Source organism: Cololabis saira, chromosome 16 (assembly GCF_033807715.1).
Source record: "Cololabis saira isolate AMF1-May2022 chromosome 16, fColSai1.1, whole genome shotgun sequence".
Lineage (NCBI taxonomy): Eukaryota > Metazoa > Chordata > Actinopteri > Beloniformes > Belonidae > Cololabis > Cololabis saira.
Window position 1 is genome coordinate 37541314 of NC_084602.1, and position 15170 is coordinate 37556483.

A 15170-nucleotide genomic window follows, 5' to 3' on the forward strand; every position below is an offset into this window, starting at 1 on the left:
TCATGCGCATTCCCTCTATACAGGACTGTCTCAGAAAATTAGAATATTGTGATAAAGTTCTTTATTTTCTGTAATGCAATTATTAAAAAAAAAAAAAAAAAAAATGTCCTACATTCTGGATTCATTACAAATCAACTGAAATATTGCAAGCCTTTTATTATTTTAATATTGCTGATTATGGCTTACAGTTTAAGATTAAGATTCCCAGAATATTCAAATATTTTGAGATAGGATATTTGAGTTTTCTTAAGCTGTAATCCATGATCAGCAATATTAAAATAATAAAAGGCTTGCAATATTTCAGTACATTTGTAATGAATCCAGAATGTATGACATTTTTGTTTTTTTTAAATTGCATTACAGAAAATAAAGGACTTTATCACAATATTCTAATTTTCTGAGACAGTCCTGTAAACCAACTAACTAAAACCGACTTCCTTGCTAAGTACTGGTTAACCGGCTGCTGTGAACAGAGCTGTGAAGGTTTCACGGGCTGCTGTTGTATCTGTACCTGACCAGAACTTCTGTCTCTATTTGCAGGTGTCCAAAGCGGCGGCGGACCTGATGTCGTACTGCGAAGCTCACGCCAAAGAGGACCCGCTGCTGTCGCCGGTGCCGGCGTCGGAGAACCCGTTCAGGGAGAAGAAATTCTTCTGCGCCATCCTGTGAACCCGGCGTTGGCCCTTCAGCCGTCCGCTCGGCGCGGGACTCTGAACGTTCAAAAACTCGTAGACATCTTCTAGCTGGGAGGGCGCGGCTTTCATTGCCCCGCCCCCCAATTTCTCGATCGGCACCTTAAGAGTGCAACAATTTAAAAAAAACAGAGAATTAACATGTAAAATTAAAGGGGTTGGTTTCTGACGGGGGGGCGTGGCTTGTTGGTGAGGAGGCGGAGCCAGAAGTTTGATGGACAACCAGTCAACCAATCAAATCTTCAGGTTGTGATGTGTGCAAACGTTAAAAAAAAAAGAGATAAAATGAAAATAAAAATATTTTGTGCTTCTTTTGGGACCTGAAGGTGTGTGTTAGATGGTTTGTGGGTGGGCGGAGCTTCACACCTGCGCTACCGCTAGGCAACACCTGAGTATTGGAATGTTGTTTTTTTTTTTAAGTTTATTTTTGTTTATTCTGACTTTACCGCAATATCTTTCTATAACTGTATGTAAGTGATCACTGAAGTCTCTTCGCTCTCTTTCTTTCTTTTTTTAATTTTTACACCAACGAGTTAGCGGAAGCTTTTTTAATGGGACGTCTGAAACATTCAACTCTGTGATTCTGTTTACTGGAAGTCGTCTCCGTGTGTGTCGACATCTGTCTGGCAAATGTGATGCGGTTCGTCTCCTTCAGACACAAAACCCTCTTTCTACTCTTTGTACAAAACGACTAGCGAGTAAACTGTGCTGTGCTGTGACTTCTGAATCTCTGTGTGCGTCAATTATTACATGAAAAAGGAAAAACTGTCTTTTTTTTCAGGTTTTATCCAAGTGTCAATATGAAAAAGCTTTAATGTCCCCGAAGGGCAATTTGGTTTGCAACCACAGGACAACATACATATCCCACTTCAAACACACAATACAATAAATAAATACATATAATAAAAACAGTCATCACATCACATTGTTCCCCCTATAGGCTGTTTAAAAACTTAACTGCAGATGGGATAAATGAGCTGAGGTATCTGTTTGATTTGGCCCTACAGGGAAAAGTGTGGGTGATGGTTCGCCAGAATTTTAGTAGTCAATTTAGAAGTCAATTTTACAACTTCTGGGTTGACGCTAACGTGGATGTTTGAGAAGCTGCAGTTCCTCCGACTGACCACTAGAGGCTCAGATTCACCCTAGTGTGATATTAAACATATTTAATATTAGATAAACGTAAACTAGCTGTTCCGCCAGTGGCTAGCTGTTATAGCTTCCTAGTTCGTAATTATTGAATGAAGGTCAAGTACTCAAAACCGAGTCCGATGACAACACCCACATGTCTTTATCACAACCCGTTCAAAAGTTATGACAGAAAATAGTATTCAAGGGGGCGCTGTTGAGCCATTTTGCCACGTCCATTAATGGAAACCATGAAATATCAAATGTATCACCAGGCCTAGCTTGCGTGCAAAATTTGGTGACTTTTGGGGAACTATCAAATATGGACCAATCAGATGAAGGGGGGGCGTGCTTTTTGGCGTCTAGCGTCGCCACGGTAACACTTTTGAAAGAGAAAAGTAATGCGCGTAGTCGCAGGATGGAGACGCACATTTTGATGTATAACACACCTGGGTGCACGTTACGGTTCGAGCCGTATTAACTGCCGAAGGAATGGCATAAATTGCGCCAAAATTACACGATTAATTCCAAATGTTCAAAATGGCCGACTTCCTGTTGGGTTTCGGCCATGGCGCCAAGAGACTTTTCTTTAAGTTGGGACATGATACAGGTGTGTAGCGATTTTTGTGCATGTACGTCAAACTGTATTGTGGGGCTTGAGGCACAAAGTTTTCTAGGGGGCGCTGTTGAGCCATTTTGCCACGCCCATTAATGCAAATCATTAAATATCACATTTTTCACCAGGCCTGGCTTGCGTGCAAAATTTGGTGACTTTTGAGGCAAGTTTAGGGGGAAAAAAGGCCCTCCTTTCGTCAGAAGAATAAAATTTCCTACAGATACAATAGGGCACATGTGTCAGACTCAAGGCCCGCGGGCCAGATGTGGCCCGCCATGTAATTTTATGTGGCCCGCCGCGGGTCGCCCCCCGTGCCTTGAAATACGGAATTTTTATATAATTGGGAATTAAAAGTTGATTCTGTATTTCACAATTGTCCCATGCACGTCTGACAGACACGCACACACACTCGCACTATTAAAGACAGCAACATTATGTCGGTACGCTCTCTGCGCTGCCTGCCCTGCAGACGGCCCGCTCCTTTGCGCTCCGTTGCCTAGTTACCTCGCTCACTGCTGCTCACTGCTGCTCACTGCACGCGCGCCTTTAAAAAAAACATTCGGAGCGCCGTGTGGAAAGGCGCACTCTCAGTTTTGTGTGTCATTTTTGGACACACACACGGCGCACCAAACGAAAAGGTGCTGTCAACACACACATGCGCGCTGCAGAACACACAAGTGTGCGTATTTAAAAATAGAGCGGGAGAAAAACTTATTTTGATTTACTTTATTTCAGTTTTTACATTGATCAAACCCATCAAAGTCCTCATCCTCTGTTTCTGAATTAAAGAGCTCCGCTAAATCAGCTGTGCCAGTCCGAATTTCCTCGCTGTGAGAGTCACTTTCCGTGCCGTGAGGCCCCTCAGAAAATCCGGTTTTTGCAAAAGCTTGCAAAATAATCCCAGCAGACGCGTTAGCCCACGCATCACCAATCCATCTGCAAACTGTAACATAACTTGCCCGGCGCTGCCTTCCAGTCTTTGTGAAACTGTGTTCCCCCTCAGTCATCCATTGCCCCCACGCTGCTCGCTTAAAGGGGACCTATTATGGCATTTAATGTATATTTTAAACAGGCCTTGAATGTCTTCAAAACAATCTAAAGCTTGTTTTTTCTACATAAATCATAAATCCAGCCTGTGGGCCCTGTCACTAGTTTTACCGCTTCTAACCTCTTTTTCTGCGCCTCATTCTAAGGGAAGGGGGGGGTATGATAATGAGGCTCTGTGCTGATTGGCTCCCTGAATGACGTGTAGGGGAGGAAGATAAACCCTCGCTCCGCCAGAGCAGCCCGAGCCTGTAAATTATCACAACACTGAATTTTCACAAATGGCAACTTTATTGTTAAAAAAATAAAATATGAGTTGTATATAAATAACATTTATGCACTAATTCAGCCGGATCCCGGCGGATGCTGAACGCTGCCCCGGAGCCACGCCGGGCGCCCGGCGTGGCTCCGGGGCGCATCGCCCGTTACCAGGGATCAAACCGACAGATTTCGCTGAAAATCTCGGAGGGTGAAGCTGGTCCAGCCTGGGACGTACCCCAGAAATCCCTGCTCCCAAAGCGGCTGGGAACCTGGACAATTTAGCCGGACGGACCGCGCTTTAGGAACCAGGAAGTAGGCTAGAGCAGCGCGCATCACCGCGGCTTTAACCAGGGAATCTGACCGGTTCCGACCGGCCGGGACTGCAGGAACCGGCCTGGACTGGTAGCAGGGACTCCCGGGGACCGACCAGCGGAATTTCAGCCGGATCTGCCCGGCGGATTCTGTGCGACGGGCGCCCGGCGCACAGATTGACTCCGGGGCGCATCCTATGCGAATCGCCCGTTACCGGTGATCAAACCGACAGATTTGGCTGAAAATCTCGCAGGGTGAAGCTGGTCCGACCTGGGACGACCTGCCGTACTCTGCGTCCATTTAACGCGGAACCATAATTCAGGCTTCACTTTGAACGGCCGGTTCACACCGACGTCCAGCGGTTGGAATTCCTTCATCAGACCTCCCGGAATAACAGCAAGCACCGCATTCATATTTTTCACTTCTTTTTATACACTGTCCGTGAGATGGGCGCGCATAGAGTCACAGATCAGCAGCGCTGGTGATGTGTGGAAAAAACAACCGGGTCGCCGCACATACACCTGCCTCATCCACTCAACACACAGGTAAAAAAATTTAATTAAAATATAATAAAATGTAATTCAACCAAGAAGAAGAACAGTTAAACTGTGTGCAATTTAATGATTGTGCTTGCATTTGGTTTTGTGTTTATCATTTTCAGAACATGATCAATCGAGAGTAGAGAGAGAATCCACTTGGTGTGTTCAAGGACTGGCAGCATTTCCTCATCAAAAACTAACCGAAAAACCCAAATTGTTGTTATCAACCCATCAGTTGAGGCTGTGTTCAGCCGTTTTTTGTAAAATGTTACATGTCATACAAGTTCTTTGCAGCTCAGTTTTGTTATTTTTTTCTTTATTCACTTGGACAGTTTGATCCTTTATTAATGGAGTTATGTGGGTTTTCATAAACTGATAACATTTTAAAAGATTTATGTTAGAGCAACAAGCAAACACATGTTTTCTATGCAACTGTAATTGTCACTTGAATAAGTTATAATAAATAATGAGTTATTTAACATTAAGGGGTACTTACATTTATTTTACATTACATTCAATTACATTTAGTTACATTTGTAAGTTACATCTGGCCCTACGAGGACAGCCATTACGCTGATGTGGCCCTCGGTGAAAATGAGTTTGACACCCCTGCAATAGGGCCTTCGCACTGTAAGTGCTCGGGCCCTAATAAAAAGTGAAGTGCCATAAATAGAATTATATGAATAGAAAATAAATAAGTGTCATGAAATATTGCACAAAGCTCCTCCCACCAGTGAGGAGTCGTTTAACGAATGTTTAAATTTCACATAATTTTTTTTCTTCTGAACTGCATCAGGTGAATTTTCTAAAAAGTAATACAATAATTTTTAATATGGTTCTTTAATATGGTGCTCATGGTTAGCAATCGGTTTAGCCAGTGGTAACCTTTTATTATATATATTTATATATTATAGTCTAAACCAGTGGTTATTTCTGATTTCACCATCAAAACGACGTCTGAAACGTAATATTCCTCCATAAATGTTGAAGTTCTGCAGCTGCTCTAACGTGGACCGGCTGCTGGATCAGGCTAAAGAAAACCGTTTCAGTTATTTATGGTGATGGAGATCGAGGAGGTCCAAAAGTGATGTCAGAAGTGGGATTCGAACCCACGCCTCCAGGGGAGACTGCGACCTGAACGCAGCGCCTTAGACCGCTCGGCCATCCTGACTTGTGCCCCCAACTGACCACTAGAGGCTCAGATTCCCCCTAATGTGATATTAAACATATTTAATATTAGATAAACGTAAACTAGCTGCTCCTCCAGTGGCTAGCTGTTATAGCTTCCTATCATCACGCTACTAAACTAACTGAAGCCGTTGGAAGGTTGGACTAATGCAACACTATTTTGTTTGATTTTGCCATTGAATGAACACGTGAAACGGGATATTTCTATGTAAACATCTGGAGATATTTTGGTGCGGATCAGAAAGAGCTGGTAGCCACTGCTAACTTTGATTGACAGACGGTGGATGTGGATGTGTTCCCGTCGGCTTCCAAAACACTTCAGAGACCGAGACTTAACGGTTAGTTAACTACCTAACTTGCGGTATTTGCACATTTGTATAGCACATTTCAGGAACAAGGTAATTCAAGGTGCTTTATGTAATAAAAATACGAAAAGTGAAGAGGAGAAAAAAAGCTATCAGTGCAGTGGCAGAATAAAGAAAAGTTAGACTTAAAGGGCATTTAATTATGGCATTTAATATACATTTTAAACAGGCCTTGAATGTCTTAAAAACAATCAAAAGCTTGTTTTTTCTACATAAATCAGAAATGCAATCTCTGGGCCATGTCTTTACTTTTACCGCTTCTAACCTCCTTCTCTATGAGGGATTCTGAGTGGGCGGGGCTATGATAATGAGGCTCTGTGCTGATTGGCTGCCTGAATGACGTGTAGCAGGGGAGGGAACAAAGCCTCGCTCCGGGGAGAAGAGCAGCGGCTCCGTACACTATTAAACCGTGTCCCATGCGACAGAGCGTCAGCGACAAAATAAATTCCATTGCTTTATTTTTTTTGTATTGGACTGTCCTAACTGGCCGCGAGTTTAACGGTTTCAGTGTGGACAGAGAGCGTCCGATGTCACGCAGCTCGACGCGATAGTTGGACGCTCTCATTCAGTTACACGCTGTAAACGGATCTTAAGCCTGAATTACGGTTCTGCGTTAAATCGACGCGTACCCTACGCCGTAGGCTCTGTGTTGGTGTAACGCGGAACCATAAATCAGCCTTTAGTTACGGGAAGAGGGAACGGGTCACCTCGTCTTCACACTAATAGTTCTTTACTCCGATTCCTCATCATTTCATTTCTTATGTTACAAGACAAATGAATCATGTTTATTATTTTTTTAACTTTGTTAAAAAAATAAAAGAACATAAGTTGTATATAAATAACATGTATGCACTATTGCTGGCTCAAGGAAGGACCGTGCGTCTTCTGAAGGTGTCGTTGAACAGATTCAGGTGCTTGGAAGATCTGAAACCATAAACAGAAGAAAAATGTATTACTAATAGAGCTCAGGTGTTACCTAACGAGTGAGTGGCTCCGTTAGGGAACACCGGAGCACCGGAGCTGCTCACTGGTCCGGTCCGGTGAGCAGCTCCGGTGCTCCAGAGCTAAGCTAAATACTTAGCCCATGCAAAGATCATACTTGTAGACAAATATAAATAACATAAAAAATTAACATCACTCACCGCTGACTCATGTGCAGTTGCCGGGTCCGTACTGTTGGAACTGATCCTTTTATGAGGGTAAAGCTTGAATTATGGTTCTGCGTCAAACCAACGCCGTGCCTACGCCGTCACCGTGACGCCGTCGTGAACCTTTCGGACTTCTCCGTCACTCCATTTCTCCGTGGTGCAGTACCCCCCGTGACCGCTAATTCGCGATCTTTTTCTGAATGGTTTATCCGACTTTTTCCAGTCACAGTGAATCAAAGAGATAAGGACAACTATTGTGCAAAAAAAAAAAAAAAATCACACATACACAAAGAAAAGAGCGCTGAAAGTTCACGACTGCTTCAAACCATAAACCGGAAATGCGTTGCTCCCAAGCGAACCAATCACAGCCCTCTCGTCTGCGTGTGGTCTGCGTCGCCTCGACGCGTAGTTACACTTTTTGGGAGGTGCAGGTCAGTGACGGTGTGTGGTCTGCGTCGACGCGTATCCTACGCCGTAGGCATGGCGTTGTTTTGACGCAGAACCATAACTCAGCCTTAAGTGTCAATGCAAAGCCAAATTTTTACTGTCCCTCGTTGTTCAGCAGCCACCGCTTCCAAACAATGGCGGAAGCTCCAGCCGGCGGAGTTGGTTGTGGGTGTGGTTTCAGCAGCGGAGGACGACCTATGGAAATCTGCTCCTGTCGTTACGTAACAACGGGCGCAGATTCTGAACGGCTCGTATGAGTCACATCACACTGGAAGGATCCTCCGGGCGACTGTACAGACACTGCAGAATTTGGTTGCTTTCCTCCTTCTCTGAGTTGGCAGGCTGAGGGGAGATCACTTTATATATGTTAAAGCAAGAGAAAACCTGTTTTTCATAATAGGTCCCCTTTAAACCAGAGTTACAATTTAGTACAATAATTCAGATTCAGACGACTTTATTAATCCCTTTGGGAGGTTCCCTCGGGGAAATTGACATCTCCATCTCACACACTCAGCACTGTCATATACAATTAACACCCATAAAAAGATAAAATATAAATAAAAAGTGCAGTGCCATAAATAGAATTATATGAATAGAAAATAAATAAGTGTTATGAAATATTGCACAAAGCTCCTCCCACCAGTGAGGAGTCGTTTAATGAATGTTGTTTAAATTTCACATCATTTTTTTTCTTCTGAACTGCATCAGGTGAATTTTCTAAAAAGTAATACAATAATTTTTAATATAGTTCTTTAATATGGTGCTCATGGTTAGCAATCGGTTTAGCCAGTGGTAAGCTTTTATTATATATATTTATATATTATAGTCTAAACCAGTGTTGCTGAACTCAGCAGTTATTTCTGATTTCACCATCAAAACAAAGTCTGAAACGTAATATTCCTCCATAAATGTTGAAGTTCTGCAGCTGCTCTAACGTGGACTGGCTGCTGGATCAGGCTAAAGAAAACCGTTTCAGTTATTTATGTTGATGGAGATTGATGAAGTGCAAAATTGATGTCAGAAGTGGGATTCGAACCCACGCCTCCAGGGGAGACTGCGACCTGAACGCAGCGCCTTAGACCGCTCGGCCATCCTGACTTGTGCCCCCAACTGACCACTAGAGGCTCAGATTCCCCCTAATGTGATATTAAACATATTTAATATTAGATAAACGTAAACTAGCTGCTCCGCCAGTGGCTAGCTGTTATAGCTTCCTATCATCACGCTACTAAACTAACTGAAGCCGTTGGAAGGTTAGACTAATGCAACACTATTTTGTTTGATTATTGCCATTGAATGAACACGTGAAACGGGATATTTCTATATAAACATCTGGAGATATTTTGGTGCGGATCAGAAAGAGCTGGTAGCCACTGCTAACTTTGATTGACAGATGGTGGATGTGAATGTGTTCCCGTCGGCTTCCAAAACACTTCAAGAGACCCAGACTTAACGGTTAGTTAACCACCTAAATTGCGGTATTTGCACATTTGTATAGCACATTTCAGGAACAAGGTAATTCAAGGTGCTTTATGTAATAAAAATATGAAAAGTGAAGAGGAGGAAAAAAAGCTATCAGTGCAGTGGCAGAATAAAGAAAAGTTAAGTCATAAAATTCGCAAAGAAAACAAATCCTCAGCAGGTGCTTTTTGTGTCAGTTAGGCACCACTTTAGCATTCCCGACACTAGTTTAGTCTTTCAGACAAACTTTCTACTGCCGTTAAACTTTTACCGTTCAAGGGGACCTATTATGGCATTTAATGTATATTTTAAACAGGCCTTGAATGTCTTAAAAACAATCAAAAGCTTGTTTTTTCTACATAAATCAGAAATTCAGCCTGTGGGCCATGTCTCTATTTTTACCACTTCTAACCTCATCTATGAGTGATTCCAAGGGGCGGGGGTTTGATAATGAGGCTCTGTGCTGATTGGCTGCCTGAATGACGTGTAGCAGGGGAGGGAACAAAGCCTCTCCGGGCTGAAGAGCAGCGGCTCCGTACACAAAGTGTGTCCCATGCGAGCGAGCGTCAGCGACAAAATCAATTCCATTGCTTTATTTTTTTTGTATTGGACTGTCCTAACTGGCCGTGAGTTTAACGGTTTCAGTGTGGACAGAGAGCGTCCGATGTCACGCAGCTCTACCTGATAGTCGGACGCTCTCATTCAGTTACGCGGTGTAAACGGATCTTAAAGCCTGATTTACGGTTCTGCGTTAAATCGACACGTAGGCTCTGCGTTGGTGACACGCGGAACCATAAATCAGCCTTTAGTTACCTGAAGAGGGAACGGGTCACCTCGTATTCAGACTAATAGTTCTTTACTCCGATTCCTCATCATTTCATTTCTTATGTTACAAGACAAATGAATCATGTTAACTGTAAAGAAATCACAACACTGAATATTGTTAAAAAAAATAAAAGAACATAAGTTGTATATAAATAACATGTATGCACTATTGCTGGCTCAAGGAAGGGCCGTGCGTCTTCTGAAGGTGTCGTTGAACAGCTTCTGCTTCTGCTGTTTTTCATAATAGGTCCCCTTTAAACCAGAGTTACAATTTAGTACAATAATTCAGATTCAGACGACTTTATTAATCCCTTTGGGAGGTTCCCTCGGGGAAATTGACATCTCCATCTCACACACACAGCACTGTCATATACAATTAACACCCATAAAAAGATAAAATATAAATAAAAAGTGCAGCGCCATAAATAGAATTATATGAATAGAAAATAAGTTATGAAATATTGCACAAAGCTCCTCCCACCAGTGAGGAGTCGTTTAATGAATGTTTTCACGTCATTTTTTTTCTTCTGAACTGCATCAGGTGAATTTTCTAAAAAGTAATAAAATAATTTTTAATATGGTGCTTTAATTTGGTGCTCATGGTTAGCAATCGGTTTAGCCAGTGGTAAGCTTTTATCATATATATTTATATATTATAGTCTAAACCAGTGTTGCTGAACTCAGTTATTTCTGATTCAACCATCAAAACGATGTCTGAAACGTAATATTCCTCCATAAATGTTGAGAAGTTCTGCAGCTGCTCTAACGTGGACTGGCTACTGGATCAGGCTAAAGAACCTGGGTGTTATTTTTGACTCTGAGCTCACTTTTATTCCACACATAAAGAATATTACGACGATAGGTTTTTACCATCTTAAGAATATAGCCAGAGTCCGCCCGTTTCTCTCTCAGGCCAGCACGGAGGTGCTGATGCATGCTTTTATCTCTAATCGTTTAGATTATTGTAATGCCTTGCTCTCTGGTCTTCCTTAAAAGAGTATTAAGAACCTACAATTACTACAGAATTCAGCCGCACGCATGCTGACGAGGACCAGAGGGTGGGACCACATTACACCTGTTTTAATATCGCTGCATTGGCTCCCCGTCCGCTTCAGGATTGATTTTAAGGTTCTTTTACTGGTTTTTAAGTGTCTTAACGGTCTTGGGCCATCTTATTTATCTGATCTGCTTTTACCGTATCAACCCTCACGGACCCTGAGGTCCTCTGGCACCGGCCTTTTAACCATTCCCCGAACCGCGACCAAAACCCACGGTGAGGCTGCATTCAGCCATTACGGCCCCTCTTTATGGAACAGCCTGCCAGAGAACCTCAGGGCCGCAGAGAATGTTGATATTTTTAAAAGGAGGCTCAAGACACACCTTTTTAGTTTGGCTTTTATCTGATCTCATTTACCTAGTCTTTTTAGCTATGTATTGTGTCTACTTCTTTAGCTCTTTTATTATCTTTAAAACTTTAATCCATTTTAGTGACTTTTTACTTCATGTTATTTATTATTCATCTTAAATTTTGTATAGATTTCTCTAAAATTTTACACTTTTAGGCATTTCTTACTTTCTTTTAATCTTTTAGTTTTTAGCTCCAGTGTTTCCTCAGGGGGGTCGTTCACACTGGGAGGTGTGCCTGCCCCGCCCATGGGGGTGTCGTCATGGGGGTCCCTCAGGCCTGGGTAGCTGGGGGAGGGACTCCACCTTCTGTGTGGGGTCTGTCCCGGTCTGTCCGGGTTGGGGGGGTCTCTGTGGCGAAGCTCCTTGTGGTCGTGGTCGGTGGAGCCTCTCGGTGTGGACGGCCACCCATAGGTAGTGTTTTCCTCACCTGGATCGTTAGTGCTAAGCCATGTCACCAGTCCACTTACTGTGTGTGGGCGTGTGTGTGTGTGGGCGTGTGAGTGTGTGCACATGTGTATGAGTGTGAGTGAGTGTGTGTGTACGCGTGGGGGTGGGGGGTGGGGTCGTATGGAATGTTTTAAATTGTGTTTTTTATTGTTATTTTATTCTGCATGTAAGGCACCATGTGTTGCATTTATATTGTATGATTTGGTGCTATATAAATAAATAAAGTTTAAGTTTAAAGAAAGCTGTTTCAGTTATTTATGGTGATGGAGATCGATGAGTTGCAAAATTGATGTCAGAAGTGGGATTCGAACCCACGCCTCCAGGGGAGACTGCGACCTGAACGCAGCGCCTTAGACCGCTCGGCCATCCTGACTTGTGCCATTTGAAAAGCTGCACTTCCCGCGACTCACCACTGGAGGCTCAGGTTCACCCTAATGTGATATCAAACATATTTAATATTAGATAAACGTAAACTATTATGCTCTTTAGATGCCATTGTGTCTTACATGGTTTGTTTTAATATTTAATGCTATCAATGTTGCCTTTGTTTTGCGGTTTATTTACATTACTCTGCATGATTGAAACCCCCCCCCCCCGCTCTATCAATTTCCTTGAACTTGTTTATAGTGTTTTAGGCTTGACATTGTGAATTGCAAACCTGCACTTGATCTGAGGAATGGGTGGGGTTAGCCTGATCAGTGATTGTGAGCAGCTGGTGTGCTCTCACACACCCCTACTCTGTCTAGTATATAACATGCATGGTCTCAGTATGTCACTATTCCTGAACAAGTCCCATAAGGGGAACGAAATGTTGCAAATAAAACTACCTGGCGCTTATACAGGTGTGTGAGCCTCCTCACTCTTTTATCATGTTTTTGAGATGTGCATGCTTTTGCTCATGCTTTTCATGTTAAACCCAATAATTTTTCACAGACATGGCTTCAAAGTCCCATAAAGGAATGGCTGATAGTGAATGGATGTCCCGTTTAAGAGGTTTTGCTTCTACTGGGACATGGCCAGCAAATGCAGGAAACCGGCCAGCACCAAGGCAGAAGAAGTGGCATGATCTTTATCAGAAGGTGTGTCTATTATTCACTGCTCATACAGTTACATTTTAAAAAGCTAATAATGTGTGTGGTGACTGTAAAGAGATTGACTTAACCACTTCAAACCTCAACATATATTTTATATTCACAGATAGACAAATGCCCATTGACTCGACGAAGGCAAACAACTTTATTCCAACCCAAGTCTATGCAATGCCGTCACCGTTGCCATAGCAAACTCGCACTTTGCTAGATTTATGTTAAGCTGCACCTCGGCCAGCCGTTCAAACAGAGCACAGATGCACCGAAGATGAGAATGCCAAGTATCACCGAAAATTACAAGATCATCCAAGTAAACTAAACAGCCATCCAGACCTGACACAACTCAGTTCATCAGCCGCTGAAATGTGGCTGGAGCGTTCCGTAACCCGAATGGCATCACTGTATAAGAATACAGACCTGACGGCGTGACAAACGCAGATATTTCCTGTGCGCGCTTCGACAAAGGCACCTGCCAATATCCTTTAAGCAGATCGAATTTACTTGCGAATTTGGCAGACCCCACCTGATCTATACAATAGTCCATGCGCGGCGATGGAAAGGAATCTGGTTTGGTGACAGCATTCACTTTTCTGAAATCCGTACAAAACCTCGGCGTCTTATCTGGTTTCGGCACCAAAATACAGGGAGAGGCCCAACTAGACATAGACGGGACAGCAATGTTATTCTGAAGCATATACTCGACTTCAGCGTCTAGATATTTGAGCTTCTCAGGTGACATGCGGTAAAACCGCTGCTTAATCGGCAGTGCGTCCCCGACATCAATGTCATGCAACAATCTAGACAACTCACTACGCTAAGGCTCAGGCAAGTGAGACAACAACTTGTCCAAATTGCAGAGTGACTTGGAATTCTTCAATCGGCCATAAAACAAACCGTCATCCGGTTCTGGCACTCCATCTCCTTCGTGTGTCACAGACACCGGACTGATAAGGAGAGCAGGACTCACACCATCCCCATCAGCCTGACCAAAATCCGCATTACACTTGTAATATGGTTTTAGGAGATTAACGTGGCAAAGTTGTGTTGACTTTTTCCGCCTCGGTGTTGCAATCAAATAATTTAAGTCTGACAACTTCTCAAGAACAGTGTACGGGCGAACATACTTGGCCTGAAACGGTGAGCTCACAATAGGCATGAGAGCCAGCACCTGATCTCCTGGGCAAAGCTCTTGACGTGCTGTACGACGATCATATATCTCTTTCATCCAAAAGAAGCTCTTTTTGTTGTTCAAAAGTTAGCCCGTGCGTCTGGATAGGCATAGTAGTGGAAACTGGAAGAAATGCCCCAGGATCAAAAGTCATCACTCCTATCTCAACTAACTTCGCCTTCACAGCCGCTTTAATATTCTCCTTGAGACGTTTATCCCCAACAATAACCACTGAATAATGCTCAGCAATTTTAAGCAACTGCTCCTTTGTGCATTTCTCTAAGGCGTCCTCAGACGGAGCAGCGAAAAACGCCTCAATTTCAGCCATTTCAACCCTGAATTCACACAACTACGACCAGTCCACCAAACAACTTTATACGTAACAGGTGCAGCAAGCCAGTGAAATTATTTGTGCGCGCCGAGCAATTACATCCCCAGCTGGGTTTGGAGCTTCCCCGCTATTTTTTCAAAAACAAAAAAGGGAAAAGATTAACCCGAAAGTAATGAACCAAAAGGAGATGGAGATCCCGGCCAAAAAGAACAAAAGAGGGGTCAGCACAGGGCCAGCCACGCAATGGGCCGTCGGACCACGCACTTTCCCCACTAGATAAGAAAACCCAGGTAAACCTATAACCAAACAAAACCGATAACAGGACTACCGGCAATCTCCAACTCAAACTAAAATAAGAAAACTCTTCCCATGTTACGAGGATGCATACGAGAAACACCTGCCGTCTGGACACCTGTTACGAGCATAACTAATGACTGGTCCTAGGACTAGAACTCTAGACAAAAATGGACAACAACACAGCGCAAATAAATATATGCTATTTATTCCAAAGAAAAATATGGCAACGCAAAATAAATCAACTTGTGAGGTGTGGAGGTCAGTATCAGTAGTGTCAGTGTGTGTGAATGTGGAAAATGTGTGGTGTGTGTTGTTAAGAAAAATAGAATCAAAACCAAACAAATGAAGGGGCTGCCAGGGAAGAGAGAGCCACACTGAAGGCAGGGAGGTTTTATAGACTGAAACA

General features: G+C 43.2%; 1 protein-coding gene and 3 non-coding genes across 4 annotated transcripts in view; 1 reads left to right on the top strand and 3 right to left on the bottom strand.

Annotated features, from left to right (window-relative positions):
* LOC133461950 (guanine nucleotide-binding protein G(I)/G(S)/G(O) subunit gamma-2) overlaps nucleotides 1–1419 on the top strand; it is a 30143-nt gene extending 28724 nt beyond the window's left edge. The window contains exon 4 of the mRNA XM_061742984.1: nucleotides 541–1419. Within this exon, the coding sequence (XP_061598968.1) occupies nucleotides 541–669 (129 nt within the window). The 3' untranslated portion in view covers nucleotides 670–1419. The remainder of the gene's footprint in view (nucleotides 1–540) is intronic.
* A 4261-nt stretch (nucleotides 1420–5680) lies between these two features.
* Nucleotides 5681–5763, bottom strand: trnal-cag (transfer RNA leucine (anticodon CAG)). The gene has a single exon. It is a non-coding gene; the product is annotated as a tRNA-Leu (tRNA).
* A 2992-nt stretch (nucleotides 5764–8755) lies between these two features.
* Nucleotides 8756–8838, bottom strand: trnal-cag (transfer RNA leucine (anticodon CAG)). Its single transcript has one exon. It is a non-coding gene; the product is annotated as a tRNA-Leu (tRNA).
* Nucleotides 8839–12170: 3332 nt separating this feature from the next.
* Nucleotides 12171–12253, bottom strand: trnal-cag (transfer RNA leucine (anticodon CAG)). The gene has a single exon. It is a non-coding gene; the product is annotated as a tRNA-Leu (tRNA).
* Nucleotides 12254–15170: the final 2917 nt, after the last annotated feature.